At 30.4% G+C, this 18,913-nt stretch overlaps 1 protein-coding gene across 3 annotated transcripts in view; it reads right to left on the reverse strand.

Moving 5' to 3' along the window:
* Nucleotides 1–335: 335 nt before the first annotated feature.
* The window catches only part of LOC129976398 (clavesin-2-like), a 56,564-nt gene continuing 37,986 nt past the window's right edge, over nt 336–18,913 (reverse strand). For all 3 annotated transcript variants that reach the window (XM_056089936.1, XM_056089935.1, XM_056089937.1), the window contains exons 2-6: nt 18,167–18,343; nt 14,782–15,027; nt 11,056–11,249; nt 7,665–7,775; nt 336–1,072 (exon numbers count right to left, since the gene is read on the reverse strand). In XM_056089936.1, coding sequence (XP_055945911.1) covers nt 893–1,072; nt 7,665–7,775; nt 11,056–11,249; nt 14,782–15,027; nt 18,167–18,326 — 891 coding nt within the window. In that variant the 5' untranslated portion in view covers nt 18,327–18,343 and the 3' untranslated portion in view covers nt 336–892. The remainder of the gene's footprint in view (nt 1,073–7,664; nt 7,776–11,055; nt 11,250–14,781; nt 15,028–18,166; nt 18,344–18,913) is intronic.

The following is an 18,913-nucleotide window of genomic DNA, read 5'->3' on the forward strand; positions in this document are numbered from 1 at the left end:
CAATGTGATGTCAATTCTTTGATAAAATCAAATTTTTTTCCAATGCACGCGTAACGTTCTCGCGCAGGTCAAATTTTATTTGTATTTCGTGCGAGCTAAATTGCTGATAAACATGATTAGATTATTTTTAAAAAATCATTTAAAAATAGAAATTTAATTTGCAATTCAAAATTTTAAGTGAATGGCAACTTTGTAACATTTTTTTTTTAGTTTAGTGAAAGTGGCAACGCTGTTGTAACATTCCATAAAAATAAGCTTCATGCTTTTGTTAAGAATATCTACTTTATTGCGAAGAATCTGGGACTCAAATAAAGTGAGTGACATTTGCAATCAGATAATATAAAACATAAACTTTATTTTGAAATAAATAACGTACGCGTTTTTTGTGATTGTTTTGTAAACGACGTTTTCGACTTACGTTAAACACATAAAAATACTTTATATAAAATTTTCATTGTTTTATCTCCTGCAAACACATTTCGGCGATATTAAATGCAATTTTATATGCATGTTATCATAATAATTCAGATTTGATATTTAAAAATTATATAAACATAGGCAAATCAAATTTAAAATATTATCATGTTACGACCTTTTAATTTCATTCCACTTTTAAGCCCATTGTCACATTTTGGCTTTAGAAAAGCATTTAACACTATCTTCTTTCTTCAGTGCTTGTACTAAGAACGCCTGGGACAGACATCTTTACCTTTCTTACATTCCAGTTGCTAAGCCACAGATTCATACTTAGGTGTGAAATGATATGTGTTCCGAAATCTTTATACCAGTAAGATATATTCACAGTTTTATAATGTTCTTCACGCATATCTCAGTCAATGTCCTAAATAAATATATATATATTACAGTATTAAATCCAATTTTTTTTCAGTATCTAATTTTTTATGTAGCCGCCACGTGCTAGTTCTAAATATTTGGGAAAGAATTTCTCCAGTTCCGCAGAACCCAACTCGATTGGGTCAAATTTGGGATAATCTCCTCCGTATTCCTTGGGCAAAATTTCTCTTGAGATGAATTTGTGCAAGCTCTCCATACTGTCGTCATGAAAGTGGACCTGAAATATAGGTAAAAAATAATTTATCAGCAAAATGATTAGTATACTTTTGTTTTTGTTTCCTGAAAGATGCAAGAATGAAAATAAAGTAACATATTGACATTGTGAATGCTATCTTTCTAGTTATTCAAACAAGAAATGATCAATAAGACTTAAGTTGAAAGTGCATACACCCAAGCAGAACATCTTGCTGCATAATAGCATAATGTTATACAATATTGTGTGATATCAAGTTGGGGAAAAAAGAAATCCATTATTTTAATTGAACTTCAAAACCTCATTTAACATATTTCAGATTACCAATTTTAGTCAAATATGCACCATTTTGTTTTATATTTTGTTGCTATTCTAAAGATAGCTTCATAATGCCTCTCTCATAGAAGTCTTGTCCTCTATAGGAGAAAAAATTCTCTTGATGCCAATTTCTTATCGCTAAAAAAGTTTTGCAATGCAAGAAAAATATGGTGCCAGATTCAAACTATATGGTGGATGCATCAAAACTTCTCAACCAAACTCCTGAAGTTCCTGGCGAGCCACTATAGACATGTGCGTCCTGATGGAACTCAATACCTGTGCTGTTGGTCAATTCTGGCCATTTCTGGTCAATCAAACGTTCCAGTTGTTGAAAATAGAGATCCAAATTTTAATGTTTGACCTTATGGAAGCAACCTATAATAAATTATTCCTTTTCAGTACCATCAAATGCATAGCAGGATATACTTGGCTGTTAGTCCTGATTTGGCTATCATTTGAGATGCTTCACAGAGCTTTGACCACGATCGTTTTCGTACAGTGTTGCCGTACGTGACTCATTTCTCATCCCCAGTCACCATCCGTTTAAAAAAATGGGTAAATTTCATTCCGTTTAGCCAAGGCTTCGTAGGTCGAAATTCGATCCATCCTCTTTAACATAAAAAATACCTGAACGGAATCGACGAAATCAAAATTGCACGTCATTGGCTATTGCACTATCGGGACCATAAACACCATTCACAATTTCAGCCCCCTGGCTTGCAGTTTCGCCTTTATCAAAGAAAAACTGTAAAATGTACCGAATATTCATTTTGTTGACTTCCATTTTTAACAACCTGTAACTCACAATTAAATAGACCAAAAGAAAAACAGCAACAGAATTTTTTTAGTGTGAAATGTCACATTTCCAACGAGCCTAAATCTGAAATTGTTTGATCGATACTTTACGAGATATCGATCTCTACAACCATCTATCTAAAAAATAATGGATTTCTTTTATCCCGAACTAATATTATATTATATAATTTAATATTCAAAAACATAATAAAATATTGCAATTAATGTCATGCATTACTATACAATATATGTGTGCTACTAGAACAACAGCATAAAATGGAAAATTAAAGAAAAATTACTTTATCGAAATTATTATTATCAATTATTTATTACTTTTTAAAAAAGACTTTATGAAACCTTTACCTGAAGACTTTATAAGTGGTTGTAGGCGTTTTCATCTTTAAACTGGTTCTAGACAAATAATTAATAGTGTAATTAAGGATGGTTACTCTCTTCTTTCATTATCTCAAATTTTATCAACTAAGCTCCTAATGTGCTTTTTAGTTGATGATATTGCCATCATTTACTCTCAATTCCCATTTCTACAACTTTGTCACAAAATATTTAATGTCTCCAGAAACCTCGTCAATCCTATTGTTACATTAACAAATCGCTGTTCTCTTCTTTAATCACCTCAACTTTTATGTAAAAAAAAACTCCGCGAGTTCGCAAATTGTACAGACTAAGTATATGACAAAGGATACCGATGTGCTGTGATTGGCTTAAGCCTTGCCATCTTTTTGGCAATGTTTTGCCAAAGAGATGCCCAACAGAAATATATTTTTATAAAAATAAATAAAATTTGTTAATCCCCCCCCTTATTTTTTAAGGTTTACATGTAATATTAATCTGGAACACATATATAGCAGAAAAGATCAAATACTGAAACCTAAATTCAGGAAATATAAAAATTACAATTTATTAAAAGCATTTTTTTTGTGTGTGTTTCTTCTTAATATTATTTTGATATAACTAAAAGAATTAGCTACGAAATGACATATTCCGTTATAGCTTACATATTTATACGTTTTGGACATTAAGTAATCATCTCCCCATATGTAGTGGATGGGAAAGTCACAAACGTTCAGCAACAAGTTTCAATGACTGCATACATTATCTAATAAAGACTCGGAAATCATAGAAAAATAAGAATTATTTAATTACTGCATCATATGTTGAGTAATTATTTTCATTTAGTTTTTATATTTCTGTGCATAAACAACATTAGTTACTTGTATTACTAGTATTATTAGTAATATTTATTATTATTATTATTAATTAGTATTAGCAGTATTACTAGTAATATTTAGAGAAAACAATTATATCATTAAAAATTAGATCGTGTGGATATTCACTCGTATCTTCCATAAAACGAATGAAAGGTACAAGGATGAAGCCAAATAAGCGAAAACTACACTATTATGAGTGCAAAACATTGCCAAAAAGATGCCAAGGCTTAAACCAATCACAGCACGTCGGTATCCTTTGTCATATACTTAGTCTGTACAATTTGCGAACTCGCGTAAAATTCTAATGTGACTTTTAGTTGATAGTATTGCCCTTCATTGATTTTAAACTCCTATTTCTGCAACTTTATTACAGAATATCTGATGCCTCTTAAAGCCGCGTCTACCTATTGCCAAGTTAAAATCAGATTCATCAAATGTCGTTGCACTCTTCTTTCATCGTCCCAATTTTTATCAACTAAGTTCCTAAAATCAAAGCGTGATTTTTAGTTGATGGCAGTGTTATCATTGATCTTTCATTTCTATTTCTTCAGCCTTATTACAAAATATCAATGTCTCTTAAAACCTTGTCCACCTACTGTCGAGTTAAAATCAGATAATCAAATGTATAACTCTACTCTAAATGAAAATAAATTAAATTGTATGTAATTATTGTATTGTATTAATTGTAAAATTAAACCTTTTAAAATCTTCAGAAAGGAAATTTAATTCGAACGGCACTATAAACATCAACATTTAAATATTAATTTTATAAAAAATAATAATAGGAACTGCGAAAACAGCCAGTGAAGAAAATTTATAATAATTTCTCAATTAAATATAAAGACAAACTACATATCAAAATCAAAAACCTTTAGCAATACCACATTTTTGAACCATCATTTTTATGAAGTTGAAATTTGAAAAACAATCTATGGTTCAAATGACATGAACATCCAAACGTTCTAAAATTATAAAAACAATAAATTGCCATTTCAAAAATCCCATCCTTCTATATTTATCATCCTATTAGGAAAATTATGCTTACGGCTTATTATCCTGCAGGTTTAAAATTATCCTTACGGCTTATTATCCTGCAGGTTTAAAAATCTGGGCATATAGTATGGGATGCAACTTATTTATTATCAACATAATTTTAAAAAAACCAGTATCGAATTCATTGTTCCAAATAACTCTGATCTCAAGAATAATTTTCGAATTAAATCTCAGAAAAATTCAAATTTTCCTAAACAATTATTCAATATCTAAATATTTAAAATAATAAGGACAATCAAAGAACCAAGTTCCCAGCCTCAACCGCTGGTTTGATTGCTCCGATTTTTGAAAGCGCCTCTAATTATGCCATAGCCAGTCTCCTGCTCTTTTAAAGCCCTCATTTTTTTTAACGAAAAATTAAAACAAAAAAACGACTTCACTGTATATTCTCTATGGGAAACACCCCAAAGGAATTCCCCAGCCACAACCATTGTATCGATTTCGGAAATTTTCATTTCATATAAAAGCTTATGATTAAATAATGCATCATTAATGGTCACCGGTCTTATGTTACAATTCTCCATTTCTAAAGGTATCACAAAATAAAATCTAGTCACAGCCCCCAATATAAATAATTGGATTTGTTTTACCAGCTAATTTCTCCACTTTGTTTATACAATGAGCCATCAGAATATTCTATTTTTAATAAGCCATAATAATTTCAAATAGTACTTTCATTTTTTATGATAAAATAAGGCTCATGAAAGTTCATTGACATTACTTCTTTAATATTGTGAGCCAACAGCTGCCAAATTATCTGTAAAGAACTGGAAATCTAAATGATTCATAACCACACTGTTAGCTGCAAAATTCTGCCACATTTCATGAAGAATGCTAAGAAGACTCCCGACTTTTTTCACTGCAATTTTTAACTCTTCTAAAAGATTTAATGAATTTTATATAAGAATTTTGACCCTCTTCTAACGTTAGGAAGTTCCGGTAATGAAATTCTTTCAAGGCCCAAGATATATTGATACATTATCTGGCTTCGTTAGATTTTCAATGGAATAATTTCACGCAATATCATAAAAGTAAACACTTCTTTCATCTTAACTCTGAAATGGAAATATCTATCGCCTTCAATACAGCAGTTAATCTATTTGAAATCTTGAAATGTGAAATAGATTCCATGCCTGATTCACATTGGACCAAGGACCAAGGTTTTCTATTTATAATTACATCATGATCCTTACTCCAATTGAGATCCAGTCACCCACTGCAAACCTTAAACCAATGGAGATGATGCAATGGAGGCTGGGATTTCCAGTTCAGAAGTCTTTTAAACTTGTGAATCAAACTGACTCGAAATGGGAGTCAGATTGAATCAGGGGAAACTGCTTAGCCATTCCAACGTTACGCCAACCAACAAAATCGTTTTCCCAAGAAATAATATATACTTATCATAAAGCTCAATATGTGTGATTGCGCGTGTGTGAGAGAGAGAGATTGTGTGTGTATGGTTGTGTGTGTGTGTGTGTGTGAGAGAGAGAGAGAGAGAGAGATTGTGTGTGTATGGTTGTGTGTGTGTGTGTGTGTGTGTGAGAGAGAGAGAGAGAGATTGTGTGTGTATGGTTGTGTGTGTGTGTGAGAGAGAGAGAGATTGTGTGTGTATGGTTGTGTGTGTGTGTGAGAGTGAGAGATAGAGAGTGAGAGATTGTGTGTATATGGCTGTGTGTGTGTGTGTGAGAGAGAGAGAGAGAGAGAGAGATTGTGTGTGTATGGTTGTGTGTGAGTGTGTGTGTGTGTGTGTGTGTGTGTGTGTGGGCGTATGTTGGCGCTCTACAGGCCAGACCGTTCGACCTAGAGCTACCAAATTTGGCACGTATATACTTCAAAGGCCAAAAATGTGAATCGTGGAGTTAATTGAAAATTAAGCGAAATTCCAGAAATTTTTCGCTATAACTTTCGAAAATATTACAGCACAAAATTGATTTTTAGATCATATTGAAATTTAAAAAATAATCTTTTCAATTATACTAATATTTTAACGAACAAATTAATTTTTTTAAAAAATAATTTAATCACATTTTTCAACAATTTATTTTGCGCAAAATAATAATAAATTTTAAGTTGCACGAGCGAATTGCACGTTAAATAGAAAAAAAAAACTTCACTCAACGCGTTGCCATCATATTGACATAAGCTCGAATTAAAAAATAAGTTAACTATAATTTTAAATTAAATATATATAAATATGTAATTTTCAGCACGTGACTGTATGAAATTAAATAAAGATCCAAACGCGAGTTCGCAAATTGTACAGACTAAGTCTATGGCAAAGGATACCTACGTGCTCTGATTGGTTTAAGCCTTGGCATCTTTTTGGCAAAAGATGCCATACTGAAATACATGTAATATTAATCTGGAACATATATACAGCAGAAAAGATCAAATCCTGAAACGTAAATTCAGGAAATATAAAAATTACAATTTATTAAAAATCTTTTTGTGTGTTTATCTTCTTAATATTACTTTGATATAACTAGAGAAATTAGCGACGAAACCACATATTCCGTTAAAGCTTACATATTTATACTTTTGGTACATGTAATATTAATGCCTCCTACCATATGTAGTTGATGGGAAAGTAACAAAAGTCAGCAACAAGTTTCAATAACTGCATAAATTATCTAATAAAGGAACAAAAATCATAGAAAAATAAGAATTATTTCATTGCTGCATCATATGTTGAGTAATTACTTTCATTTAGTTTTCATACTTCTGTGCATAAACAACATTAGTTACTTGTATTACTAGTATTATTAGTAATATTTATTATTAATAATAATAATAATTAGTATTAGTAGTATTACTAGTAATATTTAGAGAAAACAATTATATCAATAAAAATTAGCTCGTGTTGATATTCACTCGTATCTTCCATAAAACTAATGAAAGGAACAAGGTTTGAGCCAAATAAGGGAAAACTACACTATTATGAGTGAAAAACATTGCCAAAAAGATGCCAAGGCTTAAACCAATCAGATCACGTCGGTATCCTTTTCGATAGACTTAGTCTGTACAATTTGCGAACTCGCGATCCAAACATTATATTTTTTGAAAATTAAATGCAAGGAAACGTTTTCTATTATCTTGTATAATACCTATATTATTAATTCAATTAAACAGTTTTACTTAAGGCAAACATGGTTTAATATGCACAAGACATCTACTCTAATTGGACAGCTTAACAGCTAATTTGTATGATTAAATTAACTTACCCGCTTTCTCATTTTTTCGCTTAGAAAAATATGGATAACAGCCCAAAGGCATCGAAATATGGATGAAGAATTGATAAGATGTATGCCTTTAAATTGGATTGGCAGAGTATCCTGGAATAAAGATATGACATGATAAAAAATACCATCTAAAAATATCGAGAAAAACCTAATCAGTTTTTAAAAACATTTATTAAAGGCGCCAAGTTCAAAAATACCATTTAAAAATAAATCTCTGAGTTATCCAATAGCATAAAAAAGATTATCCAATAGCATTTTTTCAAAACATTTGTTTTTATTCTATTGGATAGCAGAGTTTTTAATCGGATAAAAGATATCCGAATGATAGGGCATCGACTTTATAGTTATAATTTCTGAAATAATTTTATTTAGAAAAAAAAATTAAGTGAATATATTTTTCTTTCTGTTATCAAAGATGCCAAGATTGGCAATAATCATATTAACAATATAATTATATATTAGTTAACCAGTTAGTTTTAATTATATTACTATATTTAGTTTTGAATGTGTTTTAAAAAATATTTCTTTCTTTTTGTAAGAAATATGAGCCTTTATTTATTTATTTTGTTTCCAGCCCCAATTTTAAGATTTAATGTTACATCTTGGAATATTTGCAAGAATACAAAAATAGAAAAGAAAACCTTATTACACCTTTTCTTAAATGATATGTAGTAGTACTTTTATTAAATGACTGGTTTGAAAAAAGTTTGAATTGTACAGCTTTTAAAGTTTATCACAGTTAAAAAAATATTCTTTTCAAAATTGTCCCATGGTACAACTCTTTCTTCAAATCTATATATATTGAGATTAAGAAGATACAGAAATTCTGTATATTGGAATATGTAATATTCTTAGTTAAATTTGTGAATATCAAAACTTAAATTGTCTTTATCAAATCAAAAAGTCTGGTTTTTTTTTCTCCGGTTTAGTTACTGATTTACGTGTTATGATTTTATTGGAACTGATGACACAGACCACGAACTGACATCACACTTTTCGAAGTTAATAAACATTTTAGATTCAATGATAAAGGTAAAGTAATCGTAAAAGTAAACTAAAAATAAACTCTAATGATGAAGATCTTAAAGTTCTGTATTTCCTATTTTCCACTCAAAATTTGAATATTATAATCATATGTCAGATTCTTGCTTTAAATATTAAAACAAAATTAAGGGAAAATGCAAATTAAATATATATTCATTATTTATAATATAAAATGAATCGTTTAAATTCTAAAGATATATCTTGATCTTGTTCGCGCAATAGTTTTACATTTCAAGTTTAAACTCCTGACGGAGATCATTGTTGTGTGCTGTTTTATTTATAAAGTCACAAATCATTTTATAAACTTTGCTGTACCCATCAATATGTTTAAAGGTAATCACTTAATTGAAAACATGTTGTTTAAACTTAATTATATCAAAAATATCAATTATTTAATATTCATAAACAAATAAATATTTATTGCTTTACATAAATTTCGAATTTATTTCATTTAAACGTCTTAATATTCACATATTCCTTTTAATTCTGTCGAGTGTAAGAGCATACAATTTAATATATTTTTAAGTTCTTAATATATTTTTAATGATTTTAAGATTGGATGCAGGTATTATTTAAATTTTTCAAATGATTTTAATGAATTAAAATTATGTGTTTACGATTTTAAATTCTCAGTACGTTTTTCTAAGATTTAAATTTAAATGTCTTTATTTTTTAAAAAATCTTTTGTATGTATGTTTTGTGTCATACAATACCATAATTGGAGTTTAGGCAATGTCTTCTGAAAATGAGAAACTTTAATTATGTATTGTAATAAATTAAAAATTATCTTCTGAAAATGAGAAAATTTAATTATGTATTGTAATAAATTAAAAATTATCTTCTGAAAATGAGAAACTTTAATTATGTATTGTAATAAATTAAAAATTATCTTCTGAAAATGGGAAACTTTAATTATGTATTGTAATAAGTTAAAAATTATCTTCTCAAAATGAGAAACTTTAATTATGTATTGTAATAAATTAAAAATTATCTTCTGAAAATGAGAAAATTTAATTATGTATTGTAATAAATTAAAAATTATCTTCTGAAAATGAGAAACTTTAATCATGTATTGTAATAAATTAAAAATTATCTTCTGAAAATGAGAAAATTTAATCATGTATTGTAATAAATTAAAAATTATCTTCTGAAAATGAGAAAATTTAATTATGTATTGTAATAAATTAAAAATTATCTTCTGAAAATGAGAAAATTTAATTATGTATTGTAATAAATTAAAAATTATCTTCTGAAAATGAGAAAATTTAATTATGTATTGTAATAAATTAAAAATTATCTTCTGAAAATGAGAAAATTGAATTATGTATTGTAATAATTTAAAAATAAAGGTAATTGTGTGTTCACCATGTGTTAACACATAATCACCAAAAAAACCGCAGTGGGAATACAATAACACTTTCCATAACTTTCACTCTAATAAAAATGTTATCCCGGGGAGCGCTTTGCATAGCATTAGTGTACAATATTTATGAAATGAATTTAGTATGTTTGCCGAATCTATCGTATCACCCTTGGCGAGTTACTTGGCTATTATTCCCTAGTATGTGGTTAACAGGGTCCGAAAATCGAATTTGTGTTTTAGGCGCGTTTTTACCAACCGACACAAAATATTTGACATAAATATGCACTTATACTCACTAAATCACTTAATAAATCATATATTTAAGTCATTGCGTCTTTAAATTATCGCGTTTACGTGTTTTTGGAAATGTAGACCAAAAAACAGTCAATCCTTTGTTGGATTTGGCTCAAAATTTGATAGGTGGCTAGACTGTAGATGTTAAATCTGTGAACCGATCTACCAGCTCTCTCTTTTTGTAGTTATCATGTTAAATTATATTCCAACAGCCAAACAGAATGACTTCCTCTGAGAGGATTTAGTTCAAAATTTGATAGAAACATACAAATTTAGTATGAAGCTCGTAAGCCGAATTTCATCTGTCTGAGTCAAATCGTTTTGAGTTATCTTTGTCACAGACAGAGAGACCGACGTTTCCCTGAAATGTGTTTTTCGAAATCAGAGAGGTCTACAACAAGTAGATTTCTCAAAATCTCATGATCAAATTTTTTGACGATTGTTATACTTTACGAGAAAGTAAAAGCCTCCAAAGATCGCACTGTAATAGGCTCTTTCTTAAATTATATTCGCCAATGGTATGCGCTTAATACAGAAATGAGATTCTTTTCATTCTTTTACATTTTATGAAATACTAAAACAACAAAAGATGAAAGAAAACAACGAAGAAGATTTTTCATTTTATGAAAGAAAAACAATCCATTCCTCCATTGTTTGTGAGCGGAAACTTACTCGAAGACCTTTGGACAACAGGTACAAAAATCTGGGTGTGAGACTCCTCATATGTTGTAGGGTGGTTCCTCTGATGTCGGCCACAACTTTAAGACCACATACCTGAGTGGCCGGATAATCCACAGCCGCGAGGACCGCTGCAGTAACACAGTTCAAGGCACCGAAAGCGTCGATCTCGTCTGTATTCCAGTTGCCTTAAAAGAAGACTCGAGTCATTAAATCTGTATCATAATTAACAATGATGAGTCACACTATTCTCTCATTATCAAACGATTAATTAATTAATTATTTTTAAAAATGCATTAGTAAAGAAATTTTTTTGATTAGGTTACAAATTTCTGATTAAATACGATTCTTGCAGTATGTTAATAAAATATGTACTGTTAATAAAAAAGTCTTTTAATAATTTTCGTCTTTTTAAATTTTAATATTTAATTCTTCTTCTTTTATTACAAATTCTGATAATATGCAGCGTAGTATTCTTTGTAACTGAAGGAAGTTTTGAAAATTTGAACATAATCTATAATAGTATCTTTTTCATTTTCCCTTTTAAGGTGAGAATTGAAAATTATTGAACAAAATAAAAGAAGGCTTTATTCTGGACAAATTGAGCACTTATTAACATATTGTTACAAATCTGCAATGTTGCTTCCCAACACGATTAGTTCAATCACTGGAAATATCGTTTTACGGTGAGCTCTGTTGGATGCTGATTGGATGCAGAATCATTGATCCAAAACTTGGCGACGAATTTGGCGACTTTGTCGCCAAAATAGATAACACTAGAATCTTCCAGAATTTTGACGATAGAGCCAATAGGAACCAAGATATGCCTGATTATTCCAGAACCCTCTCTACCCGGCTCCAGGAATTATAAAAGGCCGGCAGTCTAATCTGAAGACAAGCATGTATAGTGTCGTCGAGAGGTTTAAAGTCACATAGCGATTCAACAGTAAATTAGTTGGATTAGTCCAGTGAAACGCAGGTGTTGAGTGGAGCTGAAGCGTTTGCTGAATTGAGTTGTGTGCCGAATCCTGGAATTTATTGTAGAAGCAACATCGAGTCGTGTGTGGAGTAGTCAGTCGTGTAGTAGTGAGTTGGTAGTAGAATACAGCTAAAGCGAAGAGACAGTGGGGATTTGCAGGCGTTTGGAGAGGCCGTAGGATGAAGTTACATACATAGATTTCCCTCCTCCTGCTGAATTTTAATTTCAATAAAATCTCTTATTTAATTGGATGTTCATGATTAGCGAAAAGTGTTTTATACATAAACAGTGTAGACCTATTGTTTTTGAGAAAATTTTAATGCAATTGAGCTCTAGGATTTAAAAGAGAAATAAAAAAAAATCTACTCATTTTTAAAACCATCTTAATATTGCTGATTTCTCATGCACTTATCGTTTAGATGACTGTAGCTAAGGAACTAATACAAGAATTAAAATCTCTTCAAAAAAGGACAGTGAGGCAAATAATCAGTATGCTGTGATTTGTATGGAATATTGACAAAAAAAAAATATCCCATTATCCATTCTTAGTGAATTCCTTAAAAAGCTGTCCACCAGATTTTTTTGATAAATTAGATAAGAACGACAATGTTGCAACTAAGCAAATTCAGAACAACAATCCTAAGAACCTCTACTAAACCCTTGAGACTCATTTGCAATTAGACAACCAACATTGCCGATTATTTCTTCACGAAAAATTCATTCTCCTCTCTTCTTTATTTTTGTTTCTTTCTTCCGTTTTTCATTATCTCTCTCTCTCTCTCTCTCTCTCTATATATATATATATATATATATATATATATATATATATATATATATATATATATAAATTCTAATTTCCATTTAATTAATTTCCAAGATTTTATTTTAATTTAGCCCATAGTATCTTCATTCTAAAAATATTCTCTTATTTGCCCTTATCAGAGGTCAAAACATGTATTCCATCGGCGCGTGGCCGGAAATCCTATGTTATATAAGATTAGTGATCATTTTGTTTTACGCTTTTTTCTTACTTCTGCTTTTGTGTCGCGCTGCGTCTACTTGTAAATAAATTGCTCCCGAGATGGATATTAAAGAGAGAATAAAACAAAATTAAAAATACAACGTCTCGTCTCTCTCTCTCTCTCTCTCTATATATATATATATATACTGTTAAGTGACTTTTTTCCCATCCTTCTGCCATTCCATGAGGTCAAAAATTTGAGTCCAAGAATTCCGTCCATCCTCCCGCGGATTGTTAAATCGAGCTCTTTGACATCACGATGCCCTTAAAAACATAATTGTCCTGGTTATCTATCTTCCATTTAAACATTGTCTATTTGAAAAAGAAAATCATATGATTTTAGTTCGAAACAATATCATAAACACAATTGTGCTCGTTATCCATCTTCCAACTGAAAGTTATCTCTTTGAGAAACAATCAAATGATTTAAATTCGAAACAATATCATAAACACAATTGTGCTGGTTATCCATCTTCCAACTGAAAGATGTCTATTTGAAAAACAATCAAACGATTTAAATTCGAAGCAATATCATAAACCCAATTATTCTGGTTATCCATCTTTCAGCTGAAAGTTGTCTATTTGACAACTTTCAAAACAGTCAAATGAATTAAATTCGAGACACTATCATAAACACAATTGTGCTGGTTATCCATCTTCCAGCTAAAAGTTGTCTATTTGAAAATCAATCAAATGATTTAAATTCGAAACAATATCATAAACACAATTGTGCTGGTTATCCATCTTCCAACTGAAAGATGTCTATTTGAAAAACAATCAAACGATTTAAATTCGAAGCAATATCATAAACACAATTATTCTGGTTATCCATCTTTCAGCTGAAAGTTATCTATTTGAAAAACAGTCAAATGAATTAAATTAGAGACACTATCATAAACACAATTGTGCTGGTTATCCATCTTCCAGCTGAAAGTTGTCTATTTGAAAATCAATCAAATGATTTAAATTCGAAACAATATCATAAACACAATTGTGCTGGTTATCCATCTTCCAACTGAAAGATGTCTATTTGAAAAACAATCAAACGATTTAAATTCGAAGCAATATCATAAACACAATTATTCTGGTTATCCATCTTTCAGCTGAAAGTTATCTATTTGAAAAACAGTCAAATGAATTAAATTAGAGACACTATCATAAACACAATTGTGCTGGTTATCCATCTTCCAACTGAAAGATGTCTATTTGAAAAACAATCAAACGATTTAAATTCGAAACAATATCATAAACACAATTATTCTGGTTATCCATCTTTCAGCTGAAAGTTATCTATTTGAAAAACAGTCAAATGAATTAAATTAGAGACACTATCATAAACACAATTGTGCTGGTTATCCATCTTTCAGCTGAAAGTTGTCTATTTGAAAAACAATCAAATAAATTAAATTCGAAACAATATGATAAACACAATTATGCTGGTTATCCATCTTCCACTGAAAGTTGTCTATTTGAAAAACAATAAAATAATTTAGATTCGAAACAATATCATTAAAAATTTGTAATTTCACGACAACAAAAAAACCACCGGTGTTTATTTTAATTATTTCTGCTCACATTTTTTATTTCATTCGATTGAGTATAATAAACTTCTGAATTCGATCAGAACTTTTGACTCCTTCTGCGTAGGAGAAAGTGGACGTTACTACCTTTTCTACTTCTGCATTTTCCCAGAACACACAGGGAAAAAAAAAATCCTTACTCATTTTGATGAATACCACAGCAGCGCCATCTTTATCTCTGTATGGAAGGTGGCTGCAGAATCCACTCCTGAAGGCCTTTTTTGCAATCTCGACGTCCATATTTGCGTAGACATCCGAGAAGCTTTTGCTGGCCACTTGGAAAAAGCTCTGAACGCGAGCGAATGCCTTCTTGACGTTGAATCTCCTCGCTCTCAGAAATTGCAGCAGTAATTCGTCATCGGTGCGACACTGAAGGTTCTTTTCCTCTGAAAACAATTCAAAAAATATTAGCATAGAAAGATAATACCATGTTTTCCTGAAAATAGAAGCTTTTTTTGGTTTAATTTAATTATATTAAAGCCCCGTTTTAAAGAAACAACAGGGTTATTTTGGGAGTGTTCTCGCAGTTGTGAACCGCAATCAGATGACGAGGACGACGTTTGAGCTGACATCACCTCTCCAAATTTCCACATCATACCAACGGTCGAAATTTTTGTCCTAACGGTCCTGATAATCCTCTTGCTCTGGCTGTCAAGAGCCGAAGTGTCCTGATGGTAAGGTCTCGGCTTCGGATCCTGAGGGCTTCAGCTTTGATGCTCGATTACACAAAAGAACCATCGTTTAAGCGGTTCAGGTGCGTGTTAAATCCGTCAGGGCCAAACAAAGCCGCCTTTGTGGTGTGGAAGTTTGGAGAGGGGGATGCCAGCTCTCTTGTCGTCCTCGTCCACTGACAGCTGTTTAAAAATATATTTCTGTCCCAAAATAGCCCTCGTGTTACTTTAAAACAGGACGTTAATATAATTAAACTGGCTTGGCTGTTCTACATAGCTGTCTAGTCTGCATCTTTGGAAATTCACCATTTATCAACAAGCGGACCAGGAAAAGTATTAAGAAAAAAAAGGGCATATCAGGTGGGAAACTATTATTCTCTGAAATACAGACATTATCTCTGAAAGAAAACGTTGATAACGTAGCAAAGAATTTGGCTGTACAAATAGCTGATTTCTGAACATTTTATATATCAATTAAAATATTGCTGCGGAAGTTGAAAACATCATAACTCTGAATGGATGGTTGTCCTCTGTAACTTCTTATCTTTTATGAATTATATGATATATGTTATGATTTTTTATAAAGTATATAATATAATATTTTATAAACTATGGTTAATATTAAAAAAATCATATATGTTCCACAAATGAATTCTTTTGGAACAAAAAGAAACTTAAGACAAGATCTGTCAAAAAAAGGAAAAAAAAAAGACAGTGTAAATTCATAAACTAAAATAATATATTTAGTTTATGCAAATGTGCGCAATATAAGACTCCAAAATGAGCATTAATCAAACGAAGAATTTAAAACTCGTATTAAACACTTAATCCGACAATTATTTTTAAAAGGCCTGAAAAATACAAAGCATTTAGCCCTTAATATACTAAACAGATGTGATAAGATATTAAGAATTATAAGCCCTTATTATTAAAAGCATTAAAGGATATTTTTAAGTTGTCAACATACTGGTTAGAACTAGATATAAAAAGAAATTTTCTATATAAAAAAAATATAACAAATACACTCTTAAATAAGAATTTATCTCTATTATTTCTCTAATTCTTCCATATTATTTCCGGTTTAGAATTATAAATTACAAACAAATAGTATTTGTAAATTATAAAAATAAAAAAAAGCATTTACACTATTACAAATTACTATCTATTTAAAGATATAGCAACTAAATTCCAATAAAATTATAATCACTACTATTAAAAGAACTTATAAATGTTCTTAAAACAGATTTTTTTAAATAATTTTTTTTTAACAGAACAATGCCTTTTCGCTGAATTTTTATTAGAAGAGGGTAGACTTAGTTATTCAAAATCCAACAAGTTCATATATTATATATAATATATAAAAATGTTTATTTGTTTGTTCGTTTGTTCGCTGCCGCACTGTTTATCCGATTTCGATAAAACTTTGCAAACATATTGCTTGCACTTGGACGAAGGTATAGGTACATAATACAATTGTCAGCATTTATTTTGAAGACAGTGAAATTCACAAACAATCGTTTCATACATTTTTATGATTAAACATTATTTTAAAATTGACAATTGACAATCGTCAAAAAACAAATAATAAACGGCAAACTCCCATTCGGAGTGAATCGCACATTTATCAAATAAAATAAAATGATTATGATTGATGTCAATCAATGTATGTGAAATTAAATCGAAAATATTCAATGCAAGCTCTATTTTTTTTTTATTGGATAGTCTTCTACATAAGATATTGTAGAATAATTGGATAGTCTTCTACATAAGATATTGTAGAATAATTGGATAGTCTTCTACATAAGATATTGTCAACCTGTACAATATTTTGGCTGAGGCAAACCACACATATTATTCAGAGTTTATTTCACACTTAACAAAACTAATTATCGATTAAGATCAAGGTAAGTTATATATTATAGAATTTTTCCAGTGCAAATAGTAATTTTTCTATTCATTTAGTGAATCGGCAAACGCTATTTTAGTTGTGCAAGCGCATATCGTTTTGATTGCTTCGACATAAAAAAAAAAAAAAAAAAACATGTCACCAAACGTTCGTCACTTAGTAGATCTAGCATTGCAGCACATAGAAATAAACCAATTCGAGCTTCTCAAGCAAAAGAGGAACAAAAAGCGATCAACGAAGCAGATCATTTACGAATTGCAAATTTACGTACTTCAGAATCTCAAGATCAACATGCGGCAAGAATCGAAAGTCAACTTTTATGTGATACCCGATCTCGCACATGAGAATCCGGAAATCAACATGCGGAAAGAATTGAGGCGACTATTCTTAATGGAAAACCGAATGGAGAAGATGCGCACATTCCACGCATTCCAATTATTCCCACCGATATGCCTTTTGATTTCAAACGACAGCTGTTCTCCTTTCGAATTGCAATTTTGATGACCATCAACAGGGAGCAAGGTCAATCAAGTGTGCGGATTGAACCTGGAAAATCCATGTTTTTCACATGGCCAATTGTATGTTGGATGCTCACGAGTCGGACAGCTAAGAAATTTATTTGTCTTTACTAAAGACGGAGAAACAAAAAAATAATATATTTTCTACCCTAAAGCACTTGAATAATAAAGGAAAAAAAAGAATAAATATTATTTATACTTCTTCTTAATATATCATTCAATATTAATGAATGCATTCATCTCCGGCAAGCAAATAAATAAATATTATTTCTATCATTCCTAATTAAACAAGGTAGCTATTTCAAATTTCAAATGGTATTTCCAAAATTATTTTTTCTGTGGCAGCAACGCGCCGGGTACAGCTAGTAGGAAATAAATTAAAACAAAATATTGTGCGAATTTATTCAATTAGTTAATTCAGAATACTTACTAAAAATTAATTTCCTAAGTTCTTCGATTGAAGAAGAACGGTTGTTTTCGTTTTCGTTCAACTCATCCTTTGCTATCTGTATCATTCGAGGAGTCAGGTGATCGAAATGGTACGGCAGAAAATTTTTGAGTTCCAAGAGTTCTTCGTAGGATGAAGACATGTCTTACTAAGTAGAATCTGTAACAATAAGTAAATATTCCGTTATGAAATTGTAGAATATAGTGGAAGTTATGAAATAGTAGAATATAAAAATATTAATCATCGAAGCTGTGCAAGAATGAATTTATTCAACGATGGTTTTCTGAAAAAACCAAAATGTTTGCTCATTGAAAACAACTTGCACACTAAAAATTTTCCACTATTATTTGCTTACGTTTTTTGGGACACCTTTTTAATATTATTGTCTCTGGGAGGATTAACGGTTCTAATGAGTTCTTAATAGTTATTAAATGGAGGATAAGAAGATGAGACTTCAAACAGGAAATATAACTGATTTGTTAATGACGAAATGAATCTGTCTGCCGGATGTTTATCTTAGATAAAAAAAAAAAGGTAAACATAGGTAAAATATTTGTTTAAAAGCGTAAATGTCTCCCCAAGTGCCAGATGTACTTAGTTACTTTTGGTTAAAAAGGCGCAAACGAAAAGTCGCCAAATAATTTGGACTTAATTCAAAAAAACCTCGCCAAAACCTATGCCAACTTGCGTATAAATCTAACGCTACAACTTTTTTTGGCGACGTTTTTT

Source organism: Argiope bruennichi, chromosome 7 (genome assembly GCF_947563725.1).
Source record: "Argiope bruennichi chromosome 7, qqArgBrue1.1, whole genome shotgun sequence".
Taxonomy (NCBI): domain Eukaryota; kingdom Metazoa; phylum Arthropoda; class Arachnida; order Araneae; family Araneidae; genus Argiope; species Argiope bruennichi.